Source organism: Euleptes europaea, chromosome 6, assembly GCF_029931775.1.
Source record: "Euleptes europaea isolate rEulEur1 chromosome 6, rEulEur1.hap1, whole genome shotgun sequence".
Lineage (NCBI taxonomy): Eukaryota > Metazoa > Chordata > Lepidosauria > Squamata > Sphaerodactylidae > Euleptes > Euleptes europaea.
In genome coordinates this window covers 15,751,936-15,777,166 of record NC_079317.1, presented here as the reverse complement: position 1 = coordinate 15,777,166, position 25,231 = coordinate 15,751,936, and the positions used below count along the sequence as shown (strand labels likewise).

General features: G+C 46.2%; 1 protein-coding gene across 1 annotated transcript in view; it reads left to right on the top strand.

The window, feature by feature from the left end:
- The window catches only part of TDRD9 (tudor domain containing 9), a 96,379-nt gene that overhangs the window by 9,924 nt on the left and 61,224 nt on the right, over positions 1-25,231 (top strand). Inside the window, exons 3-8 of the mRNA XM_056851249.1 lie at positions 6,808-6,948; positions 10,205-10,305; positions 11,603-11,824; positions 13,709-13,831; positions 15,413-15,493; positions 19,709-19,876. Of these exons, the coding sequence (XP_056707227.1) occupies positions 6,808-6,948; positions 10,205-10,305; positions 11,603-11,824; positions 13,709-13,831; positions 15,413-15,493; positions 19,709-19,876 (836 nt within the window). The remainder of the gene's footprint in view (positions 1-6,807; positions 6,949-10,204; positions 10,306-11,602; positions 11,825-13,708; positions 13,832-15,412; positions 15,494-19,708; positions 19,877-25,231) is intronic.

Genomic DNA, 25,231 nt, shown 5'->3' with positions numbered 1-25,231 from the left:
AACATTGGCAGCAATACAACACTTGTTGGAGATAAAGGCAATAGAATATGTGGTCCCGAAAACTTCTGGTAGGGCTGCTGAGTAAAGCACTATGTCTCCCTGGGGGCTCCCGGTGGGGGAACCAAGAAACATCTTAAATAGGGGTGTCAACTCGCCCCCCCGATTCCTAAATAGTGGAACGGGGGTCAGGGAATCTCCTGCTGCCGATGAAGAGCGGTTTGACTCCTGAACTCTCTGAGTTTTAAGACTCCGGAGATTCAGAAGCAGTCCCGCCGGCTTGAGGGGTTTTATTTCGCCAACGTCTCTTTGGAATTAGGCTTCGCTCTCCCCTATCTACTACCATATAAATGTCAAAAAGATTAATAAATATTAGCAATACTATCAGGATTAGAATTTTATGCAAAAGAGATTACTAATTTATCACAAGATGGAGGGAGGTGTAGAGGAAGTCAATATTTCTTTGATTATTTACAAATATTTTTAACAATGTTTCCTATCTGTTTTTACTTTTTATTGTCTATGTCAATTGTTAAACTATGTGTTTAATATTTTTGGAAAAATAATAAAAAAAATTTTTTAAAAAAGAATATGTGGTCCCATTGAAAAAATCATTGGGCATATATTCAGTGTTCCTTACAGTGCCAAAAAGAGACGGAGGATGGTGGGCCATCCTCGATCTAAAATACCTGAACAAGCATGTAACATACAGACGTTTCAGGATGGAGACCTTACACTCCATAGCAGAAGCCTTAAGTCCCGGAGACTTCCTGACCTCTGTGGACTTAACAGAGGCCTATCTACACATCGCCATTCATCCAGACCAGAGACGATTCCTCAGGTTCCTGCACCACGGACATAATTATCAGTTCAAGGCACTTCCCTTTGGATTGGGATCAGCTCCTCGGGTCTTTACCAAGGTCCTGGTGACCTTGGTTGCCCTAGCACGTCAAGAGGGCATAAGAATCCACCCTTACCTCGACGACATTCTAATCTGCTCGTAGTCAAAAGAACAAAGCATCCGACACAAGCATCGTACTACAATTACTAGACAACCACGGCTTTCTAGTCAACCAAAAGAAAAGCCACCTCCAGCCCACTCGACGTCTGCGCCATCTAGGAGTGTACATCAACACTGTCAACAACTCCTTCGTCTTACCTCCAGACAAAATTCAGAAAATCTGCGCTCTGGCAAAGACAACTAGGCAAGCAACCACAGTCTGCCTCATGACCCTGGCCAAGCTACAGGGTCTGATGATCTCCTGTATCCCTGCGGTACAGTGGGCACGCTTACACTCCAGACCTCTGCAGTGGTTCTTAAAAATCTACCAGAAGGACATCCTAGTAAAGAGGAACAAATCCCTGCTTCTCTCTTCAGCGACAAGGCAAAGCCTCAAGTGGTGGACCTTTCCAGGAAATCTCCAGAAAGGGGTTCACTACATACAACAGACACCAATCCAGTTGTTCACGGATGCATCCCTCAAAGGCTGGGGAGCCACACTGAAGAGTCATCCAGCACATGGCACTTGGTCAACTCAAGAACAGCGGATGAACATCAATGCCCTAGAGATACGTGCAATTTACTATGCCCTCCTGCACTTCAAGCATCAACTGTCAGGGACAGATGTACTGGTGAGAACGGACAATGTGGCAGCCAAAGCTCACCTGAACAAGCAGGGGGGCTCTCGATCATCTGCGCTGCACAAAGAGGCTCTAAAGATCCTGTTCTGGGCGAAGACCAGCCTGTGCTCCATAACAGCAGAATACATTCAGGGAGTTCTCAACATAGACGCAGACTGGCTCAGCAGGCAAAACCTCAGCGAAGCAGAGTGGGCCCTGAACCAGGAAGTCTTCCAACTCCTGACAATTCAGTGGGCACGCCCCTAGTAGACCTCTTCGCGTCAAACAAAAACCATCAACTACCAAGGTATTACACCAGATATGTCCAAGCAGGGGCGGAACAGACAGATGCGCTCACAGCACCATGGCCATCGGGGATACTATATGCCTTCCTTCCGTTCCCGCTCCTCCCCAGTCCTCAGACGGATCAGCCTGCTTCAAGCCACAGTCATTCTTGTGGCCCCTTACTGGCCACGTCGCCCGTGGTTTCCCACTCTACTAGAGATGTCCATCGCAAAACCTTGGACGCTTCCACTTCGACCAGATCTCCTCCTCCAGGGACCGATCCATCACCCAGATCCAGGTTGGTACAAGCTGACCGCCTGGGTATTGAGAGGAGTCACCTCCTAAAGCTAGGATACGACACAGAGATAGCAGAAACCATCCTTGCTGCCCGAAGACCTTCTACAAAAAGAATTTATAATACCACATGGAAGGCCTTTGTTAGATGGTGCCAGAGAAAACATGTTGACCCCATCAAACCACACGTTTCCAAAGTATTGGCCTTTTTATAAGATGGACGAAGACAGAACCTGTCCCAGCACGCTACGCTGTCAGCTGTCGGCAATTGCCACTATTGTTCCAAAGCTATCAGGCTATGCCCTGACTAGACAGCCATATATTAAGGCCTTCTTAAGGGGACTTACCTTGATTTCGCCTCCAGTAAAACACAAGTTCCCTACCTGGAGCTTACATACCGTTCTAACAGCCCTCACACAACCTCCTTTTGAACCTCTGAAGCATGTCACCTTAAGCTGCCTAAGAATGAAGCTGCTGTTTCTAACGGCCGTAACCTCGGCCAGGCGAGTCTTGGAGTTAGGGGCCCTATCCATCAGACCAGGTCTTTGCACGTTGCACAAGGATAAGGTGGTCCTTGCTCCTGACCCTTCCTTTATCCCTAAAGTTAACTCCAATTTTCATAGGAACCAGGACATAGTCCTTCCTTCTTTCTGTCCAAATCCTAAAGCCCCACAAGAGAAAATCTGGCATACCTTAGATCTCCGACGAGCCCTTCGAACATATATTACCCGCACAGAACACATTAGGGCGTCTGATGCACTCTTTATCAATTTAGCAGCACCAAACAAGGGTAAACCCATGTCCCGCGTTTCAATTAGTCACACTATCACTCAGTGTATCACTCAGGCATACAAAGCAACAAAAATTCCAGTACCTTCTGGACTGACAGCCCATTCAGTCAGAAGCGTGGCCATGTCAGCGGCCTTCAACCGCAGAGCTCCTATAGAGGAAATTTGTAAGGCCGCTACGTGGTCCTCAATTTCCACATTAGTGAGGCATTACAAACTTAACCTTTATGCCTCAGCCGATGCCGCCTTTGGCAGGCGGGTTCTCCAAAGCGTGCTCCACGACGTCTGATCCCACCCGGGCAGGGACAGCTCTTTTAAGTCCCACTCTTAAGATGGCCTCCTCTCCCAGAGCGAGAAAGAGCCTTGGTTACTCACCGTGAAGGCTTCTTCTGCTCTGGGATATGGAGGCCATCTTGCCCGCCCAGACGTCTAATTAAATTCAGAAGGATGCTTCTTAAAATTGATTCACTGAAAATAATTGGGCTCAATTGAAATAATCTAACACAGATCTCAGGTTGGATTTACATAAGGTTTTTTATTAACACGATTATAGTTAAAGTTACAACTAGCTTAAGCATTACTACTTTGTCACTCTCCTGTTCTTTACTTATGTTATATGTTTAACTGTTATGCTCCTTGCTCGGAAAGTTTTTTGACTGAAAAGGGTGGGGACGTTCCCTCCAGAGATAGGCAGTTAAAATTTTAGGTCCTGCCTCCCGGAACTAGAGGAAGAGGAAACACCCACTCTTAAGATGGCCTCCGTATCCCAGAGCAGAAGAAGCCTTCACGGTAAGTAACCAAGGCTCTTTCTATACTTTTCACTATCTACTTTGAAGACGTTTTTTCATTAACAGCCTATATCAGTGATGGTGAACCTTTTAGAGACCGAGTGCCCAAACTGCAACCCAAAACCCACTTATTTATCGCAAAGTGCCAACACGGCAATTTAACCTGAATACTGAGGTTTTAGTTAGAAAAAACAACTCATACATTAACATCTTTTGTCTTAAAAGAAAAACACAATAACAGAACTTTCAATGATACAGCTATGCCACGCTGTGAGCTATGCTCCCCTCCAACCTAGCTCCTCTCCAGCCCCACCACGGGAATCACCGCCACAGACTCAACAGGCTGCCATCTGCGCCGCACCCTCACGCCGTATGTGAGCCACCCAGCATGTGAGCCGCCCTGCCGCATGTGACGGGAGGGAGGAAGCGCTCCCCTTGGGCTGCTGTGCAGAGGGGCGGGTGATGTGAGAAATGCCCTCAGGTGCACGTGGAGAGTGAGAGGGGAGCAGCCCGGCCCCGCGTCCCTCTGGCTTTCTAGTAACGAACTCAGGCGAACTCTGTGCTGGGGTGACGGCGCACGTGCCCACAGAGAGGGCTCTGAGTGCCCCCTCTGGCACACGTGCCATAGGTTCGCCACCACTGGCCTATATTTTCATTGCTCACTTCTTCTCTGTTTCTGTCCTCTCCTCCTTGCTCTTCGAGCCAAGATGGCGTCTGCAAGAAGAGTCACCCAAAACAAACTCCTCTCTGAGGAGGATAATGATCCAGCCCTCATCGTCTCAACAAAGGAGAGTGCATGATTAGCCCCCGCCCCCAATAGCCCCTTGTTTCTTCTACAGGATGGGCTATTGGAAATTTATTTATTTGTATCCAGCTGTTCATTTTTTGTGTAAAATCTCCCTCATTAGGTATCTTTGTTCATTTTAAATGCATATTAAAAGAATATACACAGAAAAAAAGGCATCTTACACTCCGACCTGTTCTCCTTCCACCCACCCCCGTTTAGTTGAATTCTGTCTTTGGACTGAGGACGGGAATGCAGTGGGTGGGTGGGGAGGAACTTCCCTTCTCCTCTAGCGGAAGTCTGTTGGAACTTCCAAAGGAAACTTTAGAAACGAGCCTGCAGAGGGCTCGAAATGTGTGGTTTGGGCAGAGAGGAGAATATGCCTTTTCCAGAAAAAGTGGAGTTTCAGAGATGGTTCAGGGCAACAATTAGGAACCCTCACCCCTTACACGCACTTTCTGCAAAAACTAGGGACTTGTATTCAATACTGAATAATACACATTATCTCCAGCCCTGCTGAAAGCCTCATCAGTTTCCATCTTCCATTCCCTTATCTCTTGGGTTAGGAAGCGGAATGGGGTGATGTCTCAGTAGGCTGTCTTTGTATACCTGATGGCTTACTGATGGTCTGATCAGTGTCCCTTGAATAAATCCTAAACAGTCAGATGATAGTTCTCCAATGACTCACAACAATTGGTGGCCAGAGCCAGCCAGGACCTTTGTATCAGTTATGGTGGGACCAGGGCTAATATTCTGCTGTGTGTCTAGCAGAGAGAATAGGGTTTGAAGAGATGCAAGGGAGAAAGAAGTCTCCGATTTGTATTTGGCTGAGAGTACTGATTGGGAAGGGAGTGTGGAAAACGTTTTTACTCGAAAGAGGAAAGAATCCTTGGCTGACAGGGTGATTTCTCATAGTGGAACAAGAGGTGGAGGCAGCCACAGCTTCCTGTGACCACTGATAACAGGCACTATTCTTGTCAAGGTTGGAAAGAACCGCTGAAGGACCAGAAAGCAGGGAAGGATAAATTAGGAGCTCTGATGTACACTGCTCCTAAGCCAAATTTTACCTCAGCTTTCTGGCCATGGTGTTCATTCTTCAATATTTTTGGGTTTGGTTTGTGTAATGGTTGCAGGTTTACTTTTCCACCTTTTTTACCTGTACCGTTTGAGTGGTTTTCCTTTTAACCAACATATACGTAAAGAACAAACCCATTACTAGATACCAATACAATCTAAATAAATATTCTTTAATAAATGAACAACATATCTGCAATCTGTGGCACATTCCTGTTGTAATCCATAAAAGATGAAAATGTGTTTTGATGTGTTGTCCTTGCTAAATTTTATAAATACAGTTGTTCATCTTCTGTCTTCGGTGCAGCCCCACATGTGGGACTGCGCCTGCGCGCAGGCCTACCGCCGGAAACTTTGTTAGCCTAAAACCTCGAACTGGGGATGCCCCTCCCATCGCAGGCGGCGCCAGCCTTCACGCCGAAACGACCGCATTCTCCTGGGCGGGGCATCCCCCTCCCTCCTCAGTTCCTTCCTTGCCGCCGCTTGGATCGGATCTTTGCCTTACCTCAGTCTCGTCTTGCTTCTGTAAGTCTTTTTAGAGCCACACCATCCGGCTCCCCGCTTCTTACTCCAACAATCTAAGAGATTCCTATATAAAAAAAGAAAAGAAAAAAAGAAAGAGAAAATCCGCTTATTCCCGTTTCCCTCAACCCAGCGCTGAGGACCGTGATGGCCCCCAAAACCCCTTTCAAGAACCGCAAAAAATGCCCAGCTAAGATACCGCACAAGATCGTGATCAGCACGATCTTTGCTTAAGTTGCTTGGGCGAGGGGCACAACGTCTCAAAATGTTTGATCTGCCAAGGCTTCTCTACCCGGTCTCGCAATGCTCGCGCGCACCGGCTGAGCGCCAAACTTTAGAAAAAGGCCCTCTCAGCGCCCTCTCCCTCGACGGGTTCCCATCGATACCGCAGCAAATTCTCCAGCCTGCTCCCTCCACATCCGCTCCTATCATTTCCCCAGAACTCGTCAAGGACTGGATAGAGTTCTGTCGGTTCAGACAACTGTCTTTCCAAGGTGAACCAGTGGTCCTGAAGACACCTCAACTGCCTTCCCCCTTCACTCCGCTGACACAGCGAACTCCTAGAAGGGAGTCTGACCAGGATGCTCTGAAACCAGAGATGAGAGCTCTGAGGGAGTCTCAGAACCTTCACCAGATGAGCTGGTTGGGGACGCAGATGCCATTTCCCCATCCGAAGACCTCAAACTAAGGACGGAGCAAATGATTAGGATTGCGGAAGCCCTGGACATCAACATCTCCACAGCTGATAACAGGCCAAAGGACAAGATCCTCAGTCGCCTATACCCTGACTCCCCAGGTATCGCTGCCTTCCCCATTCTAGAAGGTCTCTCTGAAGCTGCCAAGTCAATTTGGAAAAAACCTGCATCCATCCCTGCTTCCTCCAAAAAGATAGAGAACCTCTATAGGACAAAGCCTGAGTCAGCTGAATTCCTCACGGTCCATCTCCCTCCATCCTCGATAGTAACCACCGAGATGCAGTCCAGACAGAGACAGGGTCCACACTCGACGCCTGCAGATAAAGAGAGTAAAAGGCTGGATCAGCTGGGCAGGAGGACCTATACCTCCTCGGCCCTTAGCTTCTGCATCTCCAACTACCAAACTATCATGGGGGGGTACCAACTCTTCCTGTGGGAGAAAGCAGCCCCCCACATTGATCTGCTTCCTGAGGAATCCAGGAATGCCTTGCAGCTGATGTTGCGGCTAGAACAATGGCCTCTGCGATTACCCTTAGGCGTCATTCGTGGCTTCGCACAACTGCCCTCCCTCTGGATACGAGATCGCACATCGAGGACCTTCCCTTTGAAGGAGATACCCTCTTCGCCTCCACCACCACTGAGTTCCTCACAAACCTAAAGAAGGATCGCCAAACGGCAAGATCCCTTGGAGTAGCTCATCCTTTTCAGCAGCAACAAAGGGACAAACCTCCATTCCGTCAGCAGACCTTTGGCCCTTCCTTCAACAGATGTCAAAGATACCAGAGGTTTCAACCGTATCCTCAACAAGGGAAATTTTTTTTTTCAGATTCCAAGGTGGTTCAAACAGACTTCCAGGCACCTTGCATCAAGTCTCCTGAATTTATCCCCCAAAATCATCTTGAAATCTCCTCTAGCTTTGGTCAAATCATGCAGGGTTGTTGATGTCTCTGTACTGACATCTGTGAACTTGCCAGAGGGTAGCCAGTCAGCTATCATTGCCATGTGGTGACAGATTGCCTTGGTGTGCATGAGCTTTCCCATGGAATATATTTCAGAAACCTGGCCAGAAAGCCTTGTAAAACTGAATGTGGCTTTCTTAAGGATACAATCCAGCCAAAGACAAGCACCTTTAAAATCTATTGACTTCAGTGGGTGAGAAGTTACACGCTGGGACTATCAATGCTATGAATATTTAGCAGCAGAGCTGGAAGGGACCTCAAGGGTCGTCATCCCTAACCCCCTGCACAATGTTGGAAATTTACAACTACCTTACCCCCACTCCCTCAGTGACCCGTGCTCTATTCCTAGAGGAAAGGCCAAAAAAAACAAAAAAACAACAACACCAACCCTCCAGAATTCCTGGCTTGGAGGAAAATTGCTTCCTTACCGCAAAGTGGCGATTGGCATTACCCTGGGCATGTAAGAAAGGGCCGGGAGATACTAGTCATGCTGCATACCTATTCTCTCTAGTATCAGAGGAGCATGCCTATTATTTTGGGTGTGGTGGAACACGGGCAGGATGGTGCTGCTGCACTCGTCTTGTTTGTGGCTTCCTAGAGGCACCTGGTTGGCCACTGTGTGAACAGACTGCTGGACTTGATGGGCCTTGGTCTGATCCAGCAGGGCCTTTCTTATGTTGTTATGAGAGCCGAGCACTGACTCATCCCTTCCCGCACTCCCTCTCATGGTCTGCCTAAGTTCACAGAATCAACATTTGTGTGAAGCTCTAAGGTGTCGTTTTTTTTTTTTTAAAAAAATGCTTCATATACATCAGTGGTTCCCAAACTTTTCGGGCCACTGCCCCCTTGGTTCCACAAACTCAACCCCAGCGCCCCCTACCCTATCCAACAACACAGTTGAAGGGGCCCACCTCTAGCGCCCCCCTGCTGCCTCCTTGCCTCTTATTGCTCCCTAGGTAATCCCACCGCCCCCCCAGGAGGTGGTATTGCCCAAGTTGGGAATCACTGATATACATCATCTCAGGAATTCTTAACTTGCATATAATGTAATTCAGAATTAAATCAATAAACCCAAGTGTTTTTAGTCCTCACACTTCATTGGATGAAAGCATTTAGGGTTGGGACTGGCTCACTGGTTCAGGTCTGATTCAGGGCAACGCAACTTCATTTGTTCATCTACATATGACATGGAAAATAAATCTGTACCCTTGCATGCTTTCTAATCTGTCGAGTGGCCCTTTGCCCTGAGGTTCAGGCTGCATTGCAGTTGTTATAAGCAAGGACACCAACCCTAAAATTGAAGTGTCTAAACGAAAGCGGACCTTTTGCGTGTTCCCCGTTTCAAACGAGGAAATCTGTCTGTGAGAGGAGCTGTAAAAATAGCTGGTAAAAATCCACCAATCGCTTCTGCTGTCTAATCCTATCTGTATTCTGAAATAATTGAAGCAGTAGAGCGTTGTATCAGCAGGGGCAAAAGATTTTGAGGCTCTGTGTGTGTGTGTGTGTGTGTGTGTGTGTGTGTGTGTTAGGCTTGCATAAAGTCCACGTTTTGTCGCCAGAGCGCTAGGATTCTGCAGAAACTGTGAATGTTGCGCATTCAGCAAGTAGGCGGCAATCCAATTAAATCCCAATTCAAAACGTGAGGGGGGGATTTCTGTGCCTGTGTATGAAAACATGCATTGAACAGAAATGGATCCAGGTTATTTATAACTTCCTCTAAACCTGGATAAGCAAAGTGTATTGTGTGAAGATTGCTATAGAGTAAAGATCTTCCTTTTAGTAAAACCCCCCGAATACCATGCAGGCGCAACTCTGAATAAGGCATGCCCCACAATGGAGAGAAGATACTATAGCTACTACCCAGTCTCATTTGATTCCTTGTCAGATGTAGAGAACAGGAAGATGTCGGTGTGAAAACAAAATATGCTTGTGACAATATACTGTCTGTGACAATGTACTGTCTTGACTGTTTCAGGTAGCCGGCTCAAGGTTGACTCAGCCTTCTGTCCTTCTGAGGTCGGTAAAATGAGTACCCAGCTTGCTGGGGGTAAAGGGAAGACGACTGGGGAAGGCAGGGGGGAACCATCCCCTAAATGTAGCCTGCCTAGTAAGTGTCGTGATGTGACATCACCCCATGGGTTGGTAAAGAGGGGACAAGGGACAAAATTAACCTTTTATCTACTGGACAGAGATCGTACTTGTGTTCACTGTAACTTGTGAACAGGGCTGCTTAGTAGAAGGTATTGTCATGTACTTCACCCCTTTGTGCTGGATTGTTCCTGATGTCCACCGTTGGCCCTTCTCTTTGGGAATTGTTTTGTCTGAAACGTTGTGTCTACCTGGAACACTTCAGTTTGACTTGATTTTTTGGGGGGTATGTTTGTGCGTCTGTTTGCAGCTCCACTTCAGCCATCCAAAAATGAATCCGACGCCGCGGCTTGCAGACCAGATGACAATTACACATACCCCAGTTTGCCCATTTCAAAGTACAAGGAAGAGGTAAGTGGTGTTCAGTTGATTTGAATCTTGGGCCTTTTATGCATAGGGCGGTTCCCATCGCAGTGACCCCCTAACTACTTTGGGGCTTCACTTTAATTATGCGTGTATTTTCTGACCATCAGAAGCCGCCTAGCTCTCCCCTCATGTTTTCCCTGTGTTTTCAGGATGCTGTTTTACCCTCGAGTTTAAAGTCTGCCTCAGTCCTAAATTGAAAGCCGGTCCTATGCATACTTGTCACTTTGGGTATTTCTTCCCACGCCCATCCTCACTTCTACCTCCCACTGATGGCTTCTGTAGTTTAGGTTGGCTGGCACCCCAGGCTCAAGTGAGGACAGCAGAGCCAGCACAGTTTGAATAAGTGCTATTTACATTTATTTACAGGTGCAATAAATACATACAAGCAAGTTCTGGCATACTCCGACAAAGTGCTCTGCCAGACACTCTATTTGTAGCAGAGTGAATACATACATCCTTTGTACAGTTATATACAATTCTGCCTAGTCATTTAACCAATCAACTGGCAGCTGCTGAGTCATCATTCTCAACCTGTTCAGGCCTGTTCTGACCACATCTTTCTACAGTCATGTGACTACAGCTGTCAATAAACTGTCAAGTAGATTGGTTCTTGTAGGTTATCCGGGCTGTATGACCATGGTCTTGGTATTTTCTTTCCTGATGTTTCACCAGCAGCTGTGGCAGGCATCTTCAGAGGAGTAACACTGAAGGACAGTGTCTCTCAGTGTCAAGTGTGTAGGAAGAGTAATATATAGTCAGAAAGGGGTTGGGTTTGAGCTGAGTCATTGTCCTGCAAAAAGAATCAAAGGTAATGTGCCAAGTAGATTATTTCCATCTGCTCACTGTCTGCAGTCTTTCAGTATATACTGTCACCCACATGTCCGTCCCCCCTCATCCAGCCCCTCCTGTCGAAGCCATTATCGAGTGCACAAGTGAGAGGATAATGCTGGAATAGCTTGAGGCTTCTTATTTGGTCAGTTTCGCAGTGAACGTGGGTTGGTTTCAGATCTAACAGTTGAGAAAACTCTGAAATAATGACAAACCACCTATGTGGCTTCTTTTGGTCAGTTTCTTTGGTCAGTGTTGGAAATATTCCCTTCTTACCCATTGGAAGAGGACCATGTTGTGTTATTTGTTTCAGGATAAAGGAAAATGAGAAGGTGTTAAAATGTAGTAAGGACAGAAACGGAATAGGAACTTTTTTTTAGGCTTGATCTCTCATCCTTATTGATATGCCTTAAGTTACAGTTTTGATTTTTTACGATTACTTTTTTTTATTCAGATAATTTCCTTGATTGAAAACAACTCTGTGGTAATTGTGCGCGGATCGACCGGTAGTGGCAAAAGCACTCAGCTTCCTCAGTATGTCTTGGATCGCTGTGGGGAGCGCGCTGTCTACTGCAATATTGTCGTTACTCAGCCCAGGAAAATTGGGGCCAGTAGTATTGCGAAGTGGATCGGCAAACAGCGGTCATGGCCTCTGGGGGAACTTTTGGGATACCAGGTACAGTTGTGTGATGTGTAAAATGTAAAGTTTGCAGTGTTCTCAAAATGGATAATGCACTTTCCATCCCCCACCCCTTACCCTGTAGAGCTGATTTCTTTGCACTACAGTCGTTTGTGCATGGGAGTTTTACCTGACGTTCGTTGCTTGCTGGACCCAACCCTACTTTTCATGTTGGGAGTCTATGCACCAGCATTCTCCAAAGTCAAATCAAGCTCCTGCCCCTTTAAATGCTGCTTCGTAATTGGCTGTAGGGAGAGAAAAGTCCCCCCCCCGCAACTCAATTGCCACATTAAAAAGCATTTTAAGAACATAAAACAAAAAAAGGAGCAATCTGAAAAGAAGAGAGGGGAAGAAATCCAACCCTCGGTTTTAAAAAGCCTTTCTTCTGCTCGGAAGGAGCTCCCAGGAAGCAGGAAGTATTTGAATCCCCGCCTCTGGACATGCTTCTTTGTAACTGGCTATGAGCGAAAATAAGCTTGCGTGTCCCACACTTTGCCTTATGCACAGAGATTTCACCCGGGCTGAGCTCAGGGAGATGGAAGAATCAGGTTAACCAGGATTGGGAAGTTCTGGGACCTGTGAGGGCTGGCATTGAGGTCATTCTGATGGAGGGGAAACTCATGCATAACTCCTAGGAACAACCAGCTGTACACCACATTGGTCAGGCTGCGCCTGGAGTATTGTGTGCAGTCGTGGAGACCTCAATTCAAAAAGGATGTGGACAGAATGGAGCAGGTGCAGAGGACAGTGACAAGGATCATCAGGGGCCTGGAGGCCAAGCCCTACAAGGAAAGGCTGAGGGATTTGGGAATGTTCAGTCTGGAGAAGAGGCGGTTGAGGGAGGACATGTTTCCGCGAGGAAACAGCCATGCATAAACGGCCTTAATGTATATTCTTTTAAGTGCACACTTTGTCCAAAGCTGCTTTTTAAATGGTTGTGTCTGGGTCTGCCATGAGTACTTTTGTGAGTTTCCCATTGGGAAGTCGGTTCCGAGGCACGTGGGGGCCCAGTTGGGATGGAGAGGTGCTTACGTGTCTCCGCATCTATTTTCCTGACCTGAAGCGGACATGGGCGGGGTTCTTTTTGCTCCTGCAAGAAAACCCACATGTACCTCTTTAGGATATGTGGAGCCCCTACTGGAGCAAACAGCACTCCCTTGGGCCATTTCAGGTTGGGGTGAAAAGATTGATGCCTCTGTAGTAACATCTGCCTGTGAACCCACATAGAATCATAAAGTTGGTAGGGATCGCCAGGTTCATCTAGTCCAACCCCCTGCACAGTGCAGGACATTCACAACTACCTCCCAAGTGACCCCTACTCCATGCCTAGAAGAAGGCCAAAAAAATCCTCCTGGATCCCTGGCCAATCTGGCCTGGAGGGAATCGGCAAAGTGGCAATTGGCATTTCCCCGGGGCATGTAAGAAAGGGCCACGAGAACCAATCACTGATGCAAACCTTCCAGCCCTCCCTCTCATGATCTGCCTAAGGTAATAGAATCAGCATTGCTGACAGATGGCCATCTGGCATCTGCTTAAAAACCTCCAGGGAAGGAGAGCCTACCACCTCCCGAGGAAGCCTGTTCCACTGAGGAACTGCTCTTACATCCCTGCCCGTACTTGGGCATTGAGTTCCCAGCAGGAAGCTTTAAACTTGCATTTGATGGGAAATCCTTGTTACGCACTCAGGGACTTTGTAACATGACTCTTGAGACTGTGTTGTATTTCAAACTAGCCTTTCTGTCTCTGGAAATTGTTTTGATAATTTCAGATTCTTATTTAACGCTTTGAAATGTGAGTAGTAGGACTATTGAACGTGTTCCATTTCTTTTCATGGTGGCTTCTGAAGACCTTTGGAGTAAAGTGTAGTCTCTGGTGTTCTAGGTTGGTTTAGAAAGAGTGGCGTCGAATGACACAAGATTGATTTATATGACAACTGGAGTTCTCCTTCGGAAAATAGTTGCGGCCAAAAGCCTTTCGGAGTTCACTCACATCTTCATAGATGAAGTACGTTTTGGGGGTGGGGTGTTTGAAGAAAAAAACATTCAATTAAGGCTGTCTGTTCGTTTGTTTTTCCTTAGGAGATGCTTAAAATCCTTCTTTCGGGTGCAAGATGGAGAGGAATGTCTGATGTACTCTGGAAAGGGAGAGGTCACAGTGAGGGGCCATGGCTAGGTGGGGGGTGGAGGGCAGGGTTGGAGCAGGGATCCTCAGCACTGGGGGGAGGGGGGAAGGCAGGGCAGGATCAGGCCATCTATTGCAGTGCCAGATTCAGTCCTCAGCAGCACCTCCAGCTGGGGAAGGGCTGTGGCTCAGTGGCAGAGCCTCTGCTCGGCATGCAGAAGGTCCCAAACCACATCCAATCTCCCAAGCCGTGAGGTCTATAGGTCAAGGAGAGCGGTGCACTCCTCAAGGAGTTCCTGCCCCAGGTCACTGCCAGGCACCAAGGCCCCAGGCTTGGTCTGAGGGTTTCCCCTTCATCTTCCAAACTGATACCTCAGGGTGTTCACCGGAATTGTACCATGAAACCACCTTTTTCTCACACCTGACTACAGGATGGGGAGAAATTCTGAGAATGCATGTTGTTCTCATAAAGGTCAGAGAGAGGAAAGACAGGAAGAGAAGGAAGCAGCTGGAAGGAAGTCCCTGAAAGTGGCCTTCTGGGTAAAGAAAGAGGCAGCAGTAGAACAGACAAGAGGAAGGGATACAGGGGGATCTGACCTGTATTCTTTACTAGCTCTACTGCCCCATCTGGAGAACTGGTGTGCTTGATTCAAATAGGTATCGAAAGTTCCTTAATTTCCAGCAGAATCAACTGGAACAATAAAAAGCACAGCAGCTGGTTTCTCATTTCCCGTCCCCCACATATCCTTTAAAAACACATTGCCATTAATCAGTCAGTCCATAATTACAGTGAAGAGCAGTTCTGTATGGGAGAAAGTAATTCTATTGGGATTCGTGTGTTTCCTCAACAGGCAAATAGTAGTTTTTTATTTCGTTTCGTTGGGTGAAGTGATGCTGAAGGGAGGCTTAACTTATTGGGCCTGAATTCATTTGGTGTTGGGTTTTTTTTTTTAAGTCCGTTCGGGGAGCTCCCATCATGCTGTCTGGTTTGATCCTCCCAAAATCTTTGGACTACATGTTAGCAATTTGCAGATGATAGTTCATTGAAGGTTCTCTAAAAACAAAAAAAATCCCTTGGTCCCCTCTGCCACAGGTGGATAGAATGTGTCAGTCACTCCCTTGCAAGCTCAGGTTGTATGCTTTCAGGTTATTAAGTGCCAACCTTGTACAGATGATCCTGAATGCTCCTACCTCTCTTGCACATAAATGGACATCTATTAGTGGGCATCTGTAGGACACCAAAGCAAAAAAGTTACATTAGCACTGGTACATTCGTCATAGTTAATTTTCTAACCAGGGATTTCAGGCAGTGTTTAATTATTTGCCGGCTCTGGTTTAAAGCTAGCCATGGTTTGCATGAATGTAGATGCAAGACCATGGTAAGGAGATGCTGCATATTAAATTAGGTTCTGAGAATTAAAGCAAGCTCACTTTCTGATTTTGTCCTCCGTTTATCGTTTTTAGGTGCACGAGCGCACGGAAGAGATGGATTTCTTGCTGCTAGTGGTTCGAAAGCTGTTGCGCACCAATTCACGATTCGTGAAGGTAAGTGGGAAATGGATTTGTACTGGATTAGTCCTTGGTCTGACCTTCTGAAGCCGCTATGCAAATATCACCTCTTTTGATCCTAAAACCAGAGGTGACTTCAAGCGTTTCAGCTCATCGTTTTAGTAATGTCAAGCTCCCACTTCACATTGTGAGTGTATTGTGCCCGAAACAATTTGTGAGTTGCTTTTGTCTGTTTGTTTGCAATGGGGCTGAAAATAAAGGGGTGATAAGAAAGCAGGATCTGAGTGGGTTGGGTGAATTTCTTCCAGAACAGGTGAGCCAACTTGGTGTGGAGATCAAAGTACCTGACCCGGATCTGGGAGACCCAGATTCAAATCTCCACTGTTTTGGAAGCTTGCTGGGTGACCTTGAGCCAGTCGCAGTCTCTTGGCCTAACCTACCGCACAGGATTTTTGTGGGGTTAAAATGGAGGAGAGGAAGACCAGTTTACACCTCCTCGAGCTCCTTGGCGGAAGGGTGATATAAAAATGTAGTAAATGAACTCTGCCTTTTATCTGTGTCCAGACAAACAGATGCCGTGTCTGTCGTTGGCTGACCAAGGATTAAAGAGTCCGGACACACCTGGTCCGCTTTCCCTTATGGATGTGAGAATACATGAGCCCTGTCCTGAGAGCTTTTCTTTAAAAAATTGCCGTGTGAAGTCCACCCTGCAACTTGCTTCCCCCCTTTCCTCCCATGCTGCTTTTGCCACCTCCAGCTGCCGACCATCCATTGTTCCCCCCCCCCCCCGGCCGAAAAGGGCAACACAGCTGCATTGCAGCCTCTTTTGGCGAATGGGCACAGCTGGGCTTGTCCTACAGTGGTCTTTGCACATTGGGGAAGGAATCTTCGAGTAGCAGCCCTCCGTGGCTTTGCTTGCCATCTCTGCTGGCATGAAGCCGCCGAAGCTGGAGGGTGAGAGATTCAAAACTGATAAAAGGAAGTATTTCTTCACACAACGCATAGTTAAATTGTGGAACTCCCTGCCTCAGGATGTGGTGATGGCTGCCAACTTGGAAGGCTTTAAGAGGGGAGTGGACATGTTCATGGAGGAGAGGGCTATCCATGGCTACTAGTCAAAATGGATACTAGTCATGATGCATACCTCTTCTCTCCAGGATCAGAGGAGCATGCTGAATATATTAGGTGCTGTGAAACAACAGGCAGGACGGTGCTTCTGCAGTCGTCTTGTTTGTGGGCTTCCTAGAGGCACCTGGTTGGCCACTGTGTGAACAGACCGCTGGATTCAAAACAGATAAAAGGAAGTATTTTTTCACACAACGCATAGTTAAATTGTGGAACTCCCTGCCCCAGGATGTGGTGATGGCTGCCAGCTTGGAGGGCTTTAAGAGGGGAGTGGATATATCCATGGAGGAAAGGGGTATTCATGGCTATTAGTTGGAATGGATGCTCGTCATTCTGCATACCTGTTCTCTCTAGTATCAGAGGAGCATGCCTATTATTTTGGGTACTGAGGAACACAGGCAGGACAATGCTGCTGCAGTCGTCTTGTTTGTGGGCTTCCTAGAGGCACCTGGTTGGCCACTGTGTGAGCAGACTGCTGGACTTGATGGGCCTTGGTCTGATCCAGCAGGGCCTTTCTTATGTTCTTATGACTTGATGGGCCTTGGTCTGCTCCAGCATGGCTTTTCTTATGTTATGTTCTTAATTAAGCTCCTCCTGTACAGCCAAGAACTGTCACCATGTCCCTCCTAAAACATTCCTATGTGTGTCAAGTGCCGCCAAGTCGCAGCCGACTTACAGCAACCCATTAGGATTTTCAAGGCAAGAGACGAACAGAGGTGGTTTCGCCATTGCTTACCTCTGCATAGCGACCCCGGGTTTCCTTGGTGGACTCCCATCCAAGTAGTAACCAGGGCAGACCCGGCTTTGCTTCTGAGATCTGACAAGATCGGGCTAGCCTGGACCATCCAAGGCAGGACGAAACAGTCTTAAGAGGACTCTATTCGTAATTGAGTCAGATCGAGGCTTTTGTTGCTAGAATAAAAATGCAGCAAAGGATTGGAACGTTGTTAGACTGTTAACAAAATCTCTGTCTGTCCAGTGTTGGCAGGAGGCTTTCGGGAACCCGACTTAGTAGGCCTCAGGAACTTGGCAAGCATAGGTGTCTGACGTGCCAGCTGCTATGACCGAGTAGCAGTGAACGCAGAAAGTGGCCACAGGTGTTTTGTGGCCTGATACTGGCACGTTGTCGATGTGTCTTGAACACCATATTGTACACTAGCTCAATTGCGTTAGCGCCAGGAAATAGGGCACTTGAAAACCACCTCCAGACTTGGAATTCATGGCACTTCTGGTCTGTAAGCAAGTAGTTTTGTCCATGCTAGTGTTATAATTTTAGTACAAGGGGTTTGTGTCACAATTTTTTTTATTAATGTTCTCCTCATTTTCCACACTGAATAAATATATTATAGAATCGAGTTGGAAGAGACCACCAGGTTCATCTAGTCCAACCCCCTGCACAATCGATGAAATTCACAACTACCTGCCCCCTGCACCCCCAGTGACCCACACTCTATGCCCAGAAGATGGCAGGGGAAAAAAACCCTCCAGGATCTTGTGCTTGGAGAAAAAATTACTTCCTGATCCCAAAGTGGCGATCGGCAGTAATCTGGGCATGTAAGAAAGGGCCACGAGAGCCAAACACTGATGCGAATCTTCCTGCCCTCCCTCTCATGATCTGCCTAAGTTCACAGAATCAGCATTGCTGTCAGATGGCCATCTAGCCTCTGCTTAAAAACTTCCAAAGAATGATAATAAAATTTATTATGTATGTACAATAATTATATCTCGCCTTTTTATCTGATCGGGGCCACCAAGGCAGCTAACCAATAGAGCATAATGAAAGAAACACTTTGTTAAAACATTTGTGCTCTTTTCTTCAATTTGTCCTATATGTAAAATGCAATTAACATTTTTTTTAAAAAATGTGAACATAGACACCAAATAGTTTAGAAAGACCTTGGTTTCTAGCATTTTGCTTCCCGGACAGGCTTGAACAGAGCATTTGCTTTGCATACAGGAGGTCCCTGGTGTCTTAAGTTAAAAAGGAGAGGTATATGTGACTTGGGTAAAGATCATCTGGCAGACCTGGAGAGCAACAGCCAGTCTAAGTAGACTGACTAGACTGGGTGGATCAGTGGTCTGACGGTATAAGGCAGCTTCATAGAAGAAGAAGAGTTGGTTTTTATATGCCATCTTTCTCTACCATTGAAGGAAGTATCAAACCGGCTTACAATCACCTTCCCTTCCCCTCCCCACAACAGACACCCTGTGAGGTAGGTGGGGCTGAGAGAGCTGTGACTAGCCCAAGGTCACCCAGCTGGCTTCATGCATAGGAGTGGGGAAACAAATCTAGTTCACCAGATTAGCCTCCGCTGCTCATGTGGAGGAGTGGGGAATCAAACCTGGTTCTCCAGATCAGAGTCCACCACTCCAAACCACTGCTCTTAACCACTACACCATGCTGGCTCAGAAAACCACAGTGATGAGCAATGTAAGTTGGAAAGGTCCTGATTCAGTATTTCCCCAAATTTCCCATTTTCCCAGGTCTTCTCTCTTGGTGACCCTGATTGGCCAGAAAGTTGGGATATAAATGCTGTAAATAAACTGTTTACCTCTGTCACTTCCGTTCTGTATTGCATTTCTTAAAAGCACTTTGTATGCGTGTGTATTAAGTGCCATCAAGTAGCATCTGACTTGCGGCGACCTTATGAATTAATGTCCTCCGAAACATCCTGTCGTTAACAGCCTTGCTCAGGTCTTGCAGACTGAGGTCCGTGGCTTCCTTTATTGAGTCAATCCATCTCATTGTTGAAAAAGCCCTTTAGAATCATAAAAAAATCTTTGCCTGCCGTTCCCTTCACACGCTTGTTTATTCTAGCATCCCAATGATCCCTCCAATACACCTTAACTGAAATATTTCATTTTCTTTTTTAAAGATCCATATTTGATTCCATACTGAAGCCCATTCGACCCTGAAGCCATAAGCGGCAGATCTCTGCCATGCACCGAATTCCCCTCTGATTGCAGAAGACGCTTATCAAGTTTTTCTTTTATTAATTTGGAACTTGTAAAAGTAAATCAAGAAGGCAATTCAAATTTTCTTCCCCCTGTGGAATTAGCCTTGTCCTGGAAGGTCAGTGAAGCGTTGTAATTCAGGCTTGCTGGTTTCTGGTTTTTTTTTTTTAGGTGATTCTGATGTCTGCAACCATCAACTGCCAAGAATTTGCCAACTACTTTGCAGTTCCAGTTCGCAACAAACTATGTCCTGCCTATGTGTTTGAAGTGGAAGGCAAGCCCCATGCGATTGAGGAATACTACCTTGACGACTTGAAGCCGATTTTCAGTCACATCAGGGTATGGCAAAAAGTGAACATTGATTTCTGCTCCCCCTATCCTTCGGTCACTGACTGCCAAATTATACTGGGTGCTTCCTTATGCGTTCTCTGTCTTGTGTCAATCTTTGTCCTTCCTTTCATGCCTTTGGTGTATCTAGATGTTGGATGGAAACTGCATGGCCATTTATGCATGGGAGTTTTACCGGAGGTTCGTTGCTCGCTGGACCCACACTTTCCTGTTGGGGATCAATGCACCAGCAGTCTCCAAGCTCAAGTCAAGTCCTTTAAATGCTGCTTTGTAATTGGCTTACTTTGTAGGGTTTACTTTGTAATTGGCAGTAATGACCTTGATGAACCAATGGTCTGATTCTGTATAAGGCAGCTCAGCTTTCTGTGTGGGTTCATCATAGAAGAAGAGGAGTTGGTTTTTATACCCCGCTTTTTCTCTACCTTTAAGGAGTCTCAAAGTGGCTTGCAATCACCTTTCCTTCCCCTCTTCACAACAAACACCTTGTGAGGTAGGTGGGGCTGAGACACTTCTGAGAGAACTGAGACTAGCCCAAGGTCACCCAGCAGGTTTCATGGGGAGGAGTGGGGAATCAAACCCGGTTCCCCAGATTAAAGCCTGCCACTTAGAGCCAGCGTGGTATAGCGGTTAAGAGTGGTAAGCTCTAATCCAGAGAACCAGGTATGATTCCCCACTCGTCCACATGAGCTAGGACTCTAATCTGGTAGAACCGGGTCTTAAAATTTCCCCCCCTCTTAAGTGGGGTTAAAAATTCTAGATTGTCAGTTTAATGCAAATTTATCGGTGAATCGATTAGTTTATTGGAAGAGAAGGAGCATCAGAAGATGAGAAAATTAGTTGGCTTTGATACTCTCAGGAGATGCATTAGCTTACACGCATAATGACAATCAAAGGAACGCTAATAGATTCCTGTAGCCATTGAAGTCCTGATACGTTTAAGGGGAAGAAAAACTAAAGAAATCCTCTTGTTATAACAATTGCCTGTCAGTATTCATATAAGCGCTAGTGATATGTCGATTCCCATGTACACCATGGAGGCAGAGATTATGTAATATCTCATGTCTGTGAAAGATTCTTGGTGATGGGGGGGACACTAAAAGAGACCCTGGAAGTTGTCTTTCGGTCAGGTTGGATCCATCAATTGCATTTCTACTTCTGCAATTAGTAACTTGCCTACCTTTGGGCTCTCGATATCAAGGAAGTGCTCCGCTCTGGCATCTTGATCTTTGTGAATTTCCTTTTCTTTAGGATCACACATATTTCAGTTTTAATCCTCTAAGGATTTTTTTTTTAATCCTTCTACTGTATTTTCATCCCTCTTTCTCCCCACTCATCCCTTCCTTGGCTACATCCTTTTTGCTTGCTTAGCAGGGCAGAACAAATGTGATGGTACAGACAATTGTGTTTGTACCTTAGGGCATCTCAGGAACAGTGAAATATGTTGAAGGGGGGAGGAACCCCTTGGAATTCCTAAGAAAAAGGTAGAGAGCTTTGTTTGCGGTCATGCATCAAGAGTTCTGCTATTTAATTTTTTTAAATTGAATTGGCTTGAGTGGCAAAATGTTTTGAAAAGCCAGGTGAAGGATGGCTTTGACGTCAATTAGGGAACTGAAGGGTTGATTAGAAGAAGAAGAGTTGGTTTTTATATGCCGACTTTCTCTGCCTCTTAAGGGGGACTCAGACTGGCTTATAATCACCTTCCCTTTCCCTCCCCACAACAGACACCCTGAGAGGTAGGTGAGACTGAGAGAGTCCAGAGAGAGCTGTGACTAGCCCAAGGTCACCCAGCTGGCTTCGTGTGTAGAAGTGGGGAAACAAATCCAGTTCACCAGATTAGCCTCCGCCGCTCATGTGGAGGAGTGGGGGATCAAACCCAGTTCTCCAGATCAGAGTCCACCACTCCAAACCAATGCTCTTAACCACTACACCACGCTGGCTCTCCTGTTATTTTATTTCAGGATTGTCTGTCATTGATGTGTTACATGGTGGCTTTGCGTTCAAGCACAAGCTTTTCGTAAAATGTTATCAGAAGTGGTTCTTAGAAGTCCTTATCTACCTTTTAGAGCTGAATTCTTTTTCTACTGAACCACATAATAATTTCTATATCTGTGCAAGAGGTAATGCTAAATGGGCGCACAGAGACAAGATTTAACTCATGACAGAACATGAGCTGAGCAAAACAGAATGGCTAAGAAGGTAATGCGAATAGTGAAATCAGCATCATTAAAGTTCATGGGATTGTGGTGGAAAGTGCTGTCAAGTTCCCGCCGACTTATGGTGACCCCTCCTGGGATTTTAAAGGCAAGAGGTATTCAGAGGTGGTTTGCTAGTGTGGTGAAGTGGATAAAAGCGACGAACTCTGGAGGACCAGGTTTGATTCCCCCTTCCTTCCACAAGAACGGCGGACTCCAATCTGGAGAACCAGATTAGATTCCCCACTCCTCCACATGCAGCCTGCTGGGTGATCTTGGAGTAATCATAAGTTCTCTCCGAACTCTCTCAGCCTTGCCTACCTCAAGAGGGGTCTGTTGTGGGGGGGGGGGAGCAGGTGATTGTAAGCCGATTTAAGATTCCTTAGAGGAAAGCGGGGTATAAAAACCAACTCTTCTTCTTGCTTCTGTGTAGCAACCCCAGACTTCCTTGGTGGTCCCCCCTAACCACAGCTGACCCTGCTTAGCTTCCAAGATCTGATAAGATTGGGCTAGCCTGGGCCATCCCAGTCAAAGATTAAAATACATTAAGCAGGTTGAATTCTATAAAAACTAGCAGGGGACCATTATTGTGTTGTGTAGAGAAAGAGATGGTGCACTGACCAATCAGATTTGAATGTAATATGGTAGCTCTATATAGGGAGTATTAAGAGTGTTTCATGTAAATATGGTGTCTGACATTGAAATGCAGAAAAATATTTTGTCGCAACATATTTAGTCCCTAGGGAGGAGGGACTAAAATGATGCACGGCTGCCATTTTCTTCAGTAGTTGTATCCAGCTGGTATATTTCTTCCCACAATTTAAATCCATTATTGGATTTAATAATAAAGTCCTATCCTCTGCTGCCAACAGGAACAGCTCCCTGCCCTCCTCTAAGTGACAGCCCTTCAAATTAAAGAGAGCAATCATGTCCCCCCTCAACCTCCTCTTCTCCAGACTGAACATTCCCAACTTGGAGGAAGGAGAGTTTTGCTGAATTTTACTCCCCTTTCCTAGTCTTCCATCCCTGATTTTCCTATTGTTTTGGTACAAAAGCCACATAAAAGGTGAAACTGAGTTCATCAAGAACAGTTCTGGCTTGGATGGGTTGCTTCAGACAGTTGCGTTAACACTTGTGGACTTTCGTTTTTGTCAGAACGCAACCTTCCTTTATAAAGCAGTGTGGCAGCTCTGTCATGTTAAGGGATAGCAAAGGAAGACGGCAGAGGAACTTCAGCCAGGTGAGAAGATGAGATCTGAAAGCTCTCAAAGCCAAGGTTTTTCAACTGATGACTTTACTCTGAAGTGTGGAAAATTCCATGAAGAAGATGAATATGCAGTCCTTATATAAAGAGCCACAGTCTAACACACTTGCTGCTTTAAAATAATCACGTGTACTCATAGAATCACAGAGTTGGAAGGGACCACCAGGGTCATCTAGTCCAACCCCCTGGACAATGCAGGAAATTCACAACCACCTCCCCCCACACCTCCAGTGACCCCTACTCCATACCCAGAAGAAGGCCAAGATGCCCTCCTTCTCATCATCTGCTTAAGGTCACAGAATCAGCCTTGCTGCCAGATGGCCATCTAGCCTCTTCTTAAAAACCTCCGGGGAAGGAGAGCTCACCACCTCCCGAGGAAGCCTGTTCCACTGACTGCTCTAACTGTCAGAAAGTTCTTCCTAATGTTTTTTTGATTTAATTTCAGCCCGTTTACTGTTGAAAGGAAGAACAAGTTGATACATGGCTTTGGGTTAATGACAACTGCAACATGGGCTTTGTAGTTGCTGGGAATGCAGTCTAATTTATGTTCACATCTCTGTGGAGTGTGTTGCCTTGCGCTTTTACTCTGGTCCGATGAGTGCACATGTCAGCTTTTTAAAATTGTGGCCATCGAAAAGGGGTGTGAGGACTAGACATACAATAAATCAGTGGCCATTTTTGCATGGTCAATTTTGATGCTCGCTCAAAGCTCTTTTAAAAATGCGACTTTAAAAATGCCTTTTCAAGATCCCGATGCAAAAGGAGAAGTTCCACTCCCCCCACTTGCCTGCTCCTTTGTTCCTGTTTGCATATGCATAGATAACGTGCCTCTTGTTTTGCATGGTTCCTTGAGGGGGATTCTTCGCGGCAAACACCAAAGGTCGTGTTAAATGGGCTCTTTTGTAATGCAAAGAAGGTATGCGCCGGCTTCACAGTCACTTCCGGAATGACGTTTCAGTGTGCAAAATTCAAAAAAATATGCGGGGCAATTCAGCCTGGAACGCGTTGCTAATTACCATGCAAAAATGGCCAGTGTGAATTTGTTTTACTTTTGTATCTCAGCATCATAAGATTAGCATAGAAATGGAATCAGTAAGAGTGCTTAATTCCTTTAAACTCTAGTTCACTTAAAAATATTTTTTGTTGACTAGTGCACAGCTTTTCTCTGATCTTAAGTCTTCAGCCAAGAATAGACATAGTGTTCTTGGGTTGAAAGAAGATTCCTCTCTTAAGTGTATTGGAGATTTGGGATCATTAATACAATGAACTCGACTTTAAAGAGTTGACAACTTGGGATTTGCATGCTCACAGAACTGTAACTCTTTGCATGTTTGCAGGAAGCAGCTTTCTCTAAACTTGTCTCAGTCTTGGCCAAGTTTGAAGGAAGCTGGGGAGGGGCTGTGGCTCAGTGGTAAAGCATCTGCTTGGTATGCAGAAGGTCCCAGGTTCAGTCCCTGGCATCTCCAATTAAAGGGACTAGGCAAGTAGGTGATGTGAAAGATTTCTGCCTGAGACCCCGGAGAGCCGCTGCTAGTCTGAGTAGACAATACTGACTTTGATGGACCAAGGGTCTGATTCATGTATAAGGCAGCTTCATGTGTTCAATATGAGTCTCAAGCAGAATGCTTGCTGGGTTACTGAAGCAGTTCATCACCTTGGGAATTTGGAAGAGAGTGTGGTGTAGTAGTTAAGAGCGATGGACTCTAATCTGGAGAACCTGGTTCGATTCCTCACTCTTCCATATGAAGCCTGCTGGGTGATCCTGGGCCACTCACAGTTCTCTCTGAACTCTATCAGCCCACGCAGAGGCAGGCAATGAACGTCTCTTGCCTTGAAAACCCTACGGGGTCACCATAAGTCAGCTGTGACTTGAGTACACAGACAAAATCA